Source organism: Carlito syrichta, unplaced genomic scaffold (genome assembly GCF_000164805.1).
Source record: "Carlito syrichta isolate Samal-C Ts95f unplaced genomic scaffold, Tarsius_syrichta-2.0.1 Scaffold67556, whole genome shotgun sequence".
Classification (NCBI taxonomy): Eukaryota; Metazoa; Chordata; class Mammalia; order Primates; family Tarsiidae; genus Carlito; species Carlito syrichta.
The window spans coordinates 194,406-198,196 of record NW_007011652.1 but is presented as its reverse complement, the minus strand read 5'-3'; the positions used below and the strand labels follow the sequence as shown (position 1 = coordinate 198,196).

At 55.0% G+C, this 3,791-nt stretch overlaps 1 protein-coding gene across 3 annotated transcripts in view; it reads left to right on the top strand.

The window, feature by feature from the left end:
• The window catches only part of CLPTM1 (CLPTM1, transmembrane protein), a 35,701-nt gene that overhangs the window by 25,766 nt on the left and 6,144 nt on the right, over nt 1-3,791 (top strand). For all 3 annotated transcript variants that reach the window (XM_021709230.1, XM_008051778.1, XM_008051779.2), the window contains 2 exons: nt 2,300-2,385; nt 3,106-3,226. In XM_021709230.1, the coding sequence (XP_021564905.1) occupies nt 2,300-2,385; nt 3,106-3,226 (207 nt within the window). The remainder of the gene's footprint in view (nt 1-2,299; nt 2,386-3,105; nt 3,227-3,791) is intronic.

The window sequence follows — 3,791 nt, the reverse complement described above, 5'->3', positions numbered from 1 at the left end:
TTAGCTGGGCGTGGTAGCGCGTGCCTGTAATTCCAGCTACTTGGAAGGCTGAGGCAGAAGGATCGCCTGAGTCCAGCAGGTCGAGACTGCAGTGACTGTGAGCGTGCCACTGCACTCCAGCCTGGGCGACAGAGTAAGACTCCTACTTAGTAAATAAATAAATAAATAAATAAATTCCATCATTGGTCTTGGAAGGGACAGCCATTCAACCGTAGCACTGTCCCCCTTCTTGTTTTCTGGGAGGTTAATGATTGTCATGTTTTGCTTGTCTGGCTCTTTGTGACTTTTTTTTTGAGTTGGAGTCTCACTCCATTGCCCAGGCTGGAGTGCAGTGGCACACGCTGATGGTCACCCCAGCGCTGACTTGCTGGGCTCTGGCCATCCTTCCGCCTCAGCCTTCCAAGTAGCTGGAACTGCAGTGTGTGCTACCACACCTGGCTAGCCCCTTTGTGACTTTTCCTTGCATCTGCCGTCTGCTGATTGGCAGCCGTAGATATCCCTGGTTCTACCCTTTCCAGTGTGTCTGGAGCACGGCCCCCTCGGAAAGCCTCTGCTCTCCTGAAGTGAAGTGCGTGTACTCCACCCAGCTTTTATTTTACTGAGACTGTTCAGACGGCCCCTGTGGATTGACTGAAGATTCATCTGACTGTTTCTGGGTGGTGCCGGAACAGCCGTAATTCTATTTATAGGAGCTGGGTCTTTCCTACTTCCTTTGGTATAAAACATCCTAAAGGATGATAATCGTTTTGTTTTCACCTACACTGGATGAAATAAAAAGTTAGTGACCCCGTGTCTTTGCCCAACACGGACTTGGAAAAGTCTCCTGGAGTCTGCTGCCTGCTGTTCTCGTAAGCATGTCTGTGGGGTGTGCTCTGTAGGGTGCCTCACCTGCCTGGCCTCGCTGTGGTGGGATCTTGGAAGAAGTGGGCAGAGGTGGCCCGAGGGCTGTGGCCTGCCTGCAAGGGGTATGTCAGGGGCCTGGGTTAAACTGCCTAGGGGTTGGCTGTAGGCTTGCGTTCTCTTTACCCCCATCTGATGACCTCCTGATCATCCTGTTGACCCCAATCCATGCCATATTTCCTGGGGGTTTGTCTCTGCTGAATGTGACCTGTGTCACTATGTGGTAGAGTTGTTGCTCACAGTCAGTGTGACAGACAGCAGTGTGGTCTATAAGATGGGCTTTGCAGCCAGTGAACTTAAGAAGCCCACCAGGACCTTCCAGGCCTCCCTCCCTAGTCTTGGAGCTGGGACCCCTCAGAGCAGCTACACAGAGGGACCTGGAGTTAGCTCTCTGCCAGCTTTGGGATGAAAGGGAGCATGGGATCGGAAAAATCCCTACTCCCCAAAGGGCAACCATCATCATTCTTAGAGTAGGACCATCCTGTGGAGAGAGGACACAAGCCAGAGGAGTCATTTAAATTTTTCTTGTAGAACAAAAAATAGGCTAGACACAGTGGCTCACATCTATAATCCCAGAACTTCAGGAGGTGGAGGCAGGAGGATTGCTTGAAGCTGGGAGGTCAAGACCAGCCTAGGCAACATAGCAAGACTCCGTCATCTCTGTTTAAAAAATAAAATAAAAAGAATAGGTTGGGCGTGGTGGCTCACACCTATAATCCCAGCATTTGGGGAGGCCAAGGTGAGAGGACTGCCTGAGCCCATGGGTTTGAGACCAGCCTGGGCAACTTGGGAAGACCTCATCTCTACAAGAAATCCAAAAAAATTAGTCGAGTGTGGTAGCGCGTGCCTGTAGTTCCAGCTGCTTGGAAGGCTGAGCCCAGCAAGTAGAGGCTGCGGTGGCCATGAGCATGCCGCTGCACTCCAAACTGGGTGACCTCATCTCCAATTCAAAAACATAAATACATAAAAGCATCACCAGCTGCCTGTGGGGAGATGCTCACAGGGGCAGGAGTGGCCACTGGAAGGCCAGTGAGAGGGAGCTGCTGCCATCCAGGAGGGAGCCCTGTGACTGTCCCGGTGGGGGTCCCTGGAGGTGGGAGAAGTGGTTGGGTTTGAGGCGTGTGTGGAGGGGTGTCCCCTGGTGGGCTGATGGAATGGACCAAGTGGATTCTGGAGAAGGTGGGCTAGACTTCAGGCTCAGGCCCGGGGCAGGGTGGTGATGGGGTATCCTGGTATGACGGAGAGCCGGACTGGCTGGGACCTGTGAGGGAGTGCAGTCATTTCAGGCTGCGTCATGCTCAGCAGGGACGTGCACAGTGGAAGCTGGGCGACTGAGCAGTGGTTGTGGGCAGGCGCCGATGGGCCTCACATCTGCCCCCTCCCTGCCTCCTGCCCACAGTGATCAACAAATACAAGCGCAGGCGATTTCAGAAAACCAAGAACCTGCTGACGGGAGAGACCGAAGCCGACCCAGAAATGATCAAGGTAACCAGGAGCACAGCCTGGCACCAGGCCACCACGCTTTCCCTGCCACCATGCTGAGCCGCCCGTGGGCCTCGTCCAGCTCTTCCCCTCCCTGAGCCTCAGCTTCCCACTCTGGGAAATGGCCTGAGAGTTGGCTGCTCTGACAGGGGTTCTCAGAGCCAGTGCTGTGGAGTGCGTGCTCAGTGCTCGCGCTGCAAGCCTCTTGCCAACCTGGGAGGGAGCTCTGTCACCAGTCCTGTTTCAGATAGGACATTGCCCGAAGTCTCAGCCAGGAAGTGGCAGAGCCAGGGTTCACAGCCAGAGCCCGGGCTCAGCTGGCACCGAGCAGGCACACAAGAATGCGTCTCTAGTGGGAATCACAGGATGTACGTGTAATTGCTGTCACCCCTGGTGGACTGGGGTCCTGTGGGAGTTAACCTGCCTCTCAGCAGGGTTGTGTCCCCCTGGGCAGGTGTGGAGCCTGCTGTTGTGAGGTTGGGCTTTGCAGCCTGGCTGCCACCCAGGCCCGTCTCTACCTCTGCGGCCTCGGTCTTATGCTCTGCAAGTCAGGTGCATCCTGGGTGGTGGAATCCACAGACCCAGGTGAGCCCTCCACCAGCAGCCATGTGGTGGCTGATGTCCTGCTGTCAGGGTTGTCCTGGGGCACTGGGGAGGAGGTGAGCAGAGGCCGATGTTTCGGGCACCTCCACCCACCTGAGGCCACCCTCCATCTCTCCCCAGAGGGCCGAGGACTATGGGCCTGTGGAGGTGATCTCGCACTGGCACCCCAACATCACCATCAACATCGTGGATGACCACACGCCGTGGGTGAAGGGCAGTGTGCCCCCTCCCCTAGACCAGTGTAAGCTCCCCACCCTGCCAGCACGTGCAAGGCCCCCAGGAGGGTGCTCTGGGCCCATTTTTTGCCTTTCCTGGCACCGGTCCAAGAGGTCTATATTCCCACCTGCCCTGCTCCTGTCTCCCACGTCTCCCACATCCCCACCCCTGGTAACCCCAGGACTGGACACCAGATGAGTCTCATCCAGCCCACGAGCTGTTTTCAAAAATTGTGTATCAGAGCAAGCATGGTAGCTTGTGTAATCCCAGCACTTTGGGAAGTGGAGGCGAAAGGATTACCTGAGCCCAGGGATTCGAGACCAGCCTGGGCAACTTGGTGAAACTTCATCTCTACACTAAATAGAAAAATTAACCGGGTGTGCTGGTACATGCCTGTAGTCACAGCTATTTGGGAGGCTGAACCCAGAGGGTTGAGGCTATGGTGGCTATAAGTGTGCCACTGCACTCCAGCTGGATGACCGAGTGAGACTCGGACTCAAAAAAAAAAAAAATTTAATGTTAGTTGCCAACTTTTTTTTTTTTGAGTTGGAGTCTCACTCTGTCGCTCAGACTGGAGTGCAGTGGCTGCT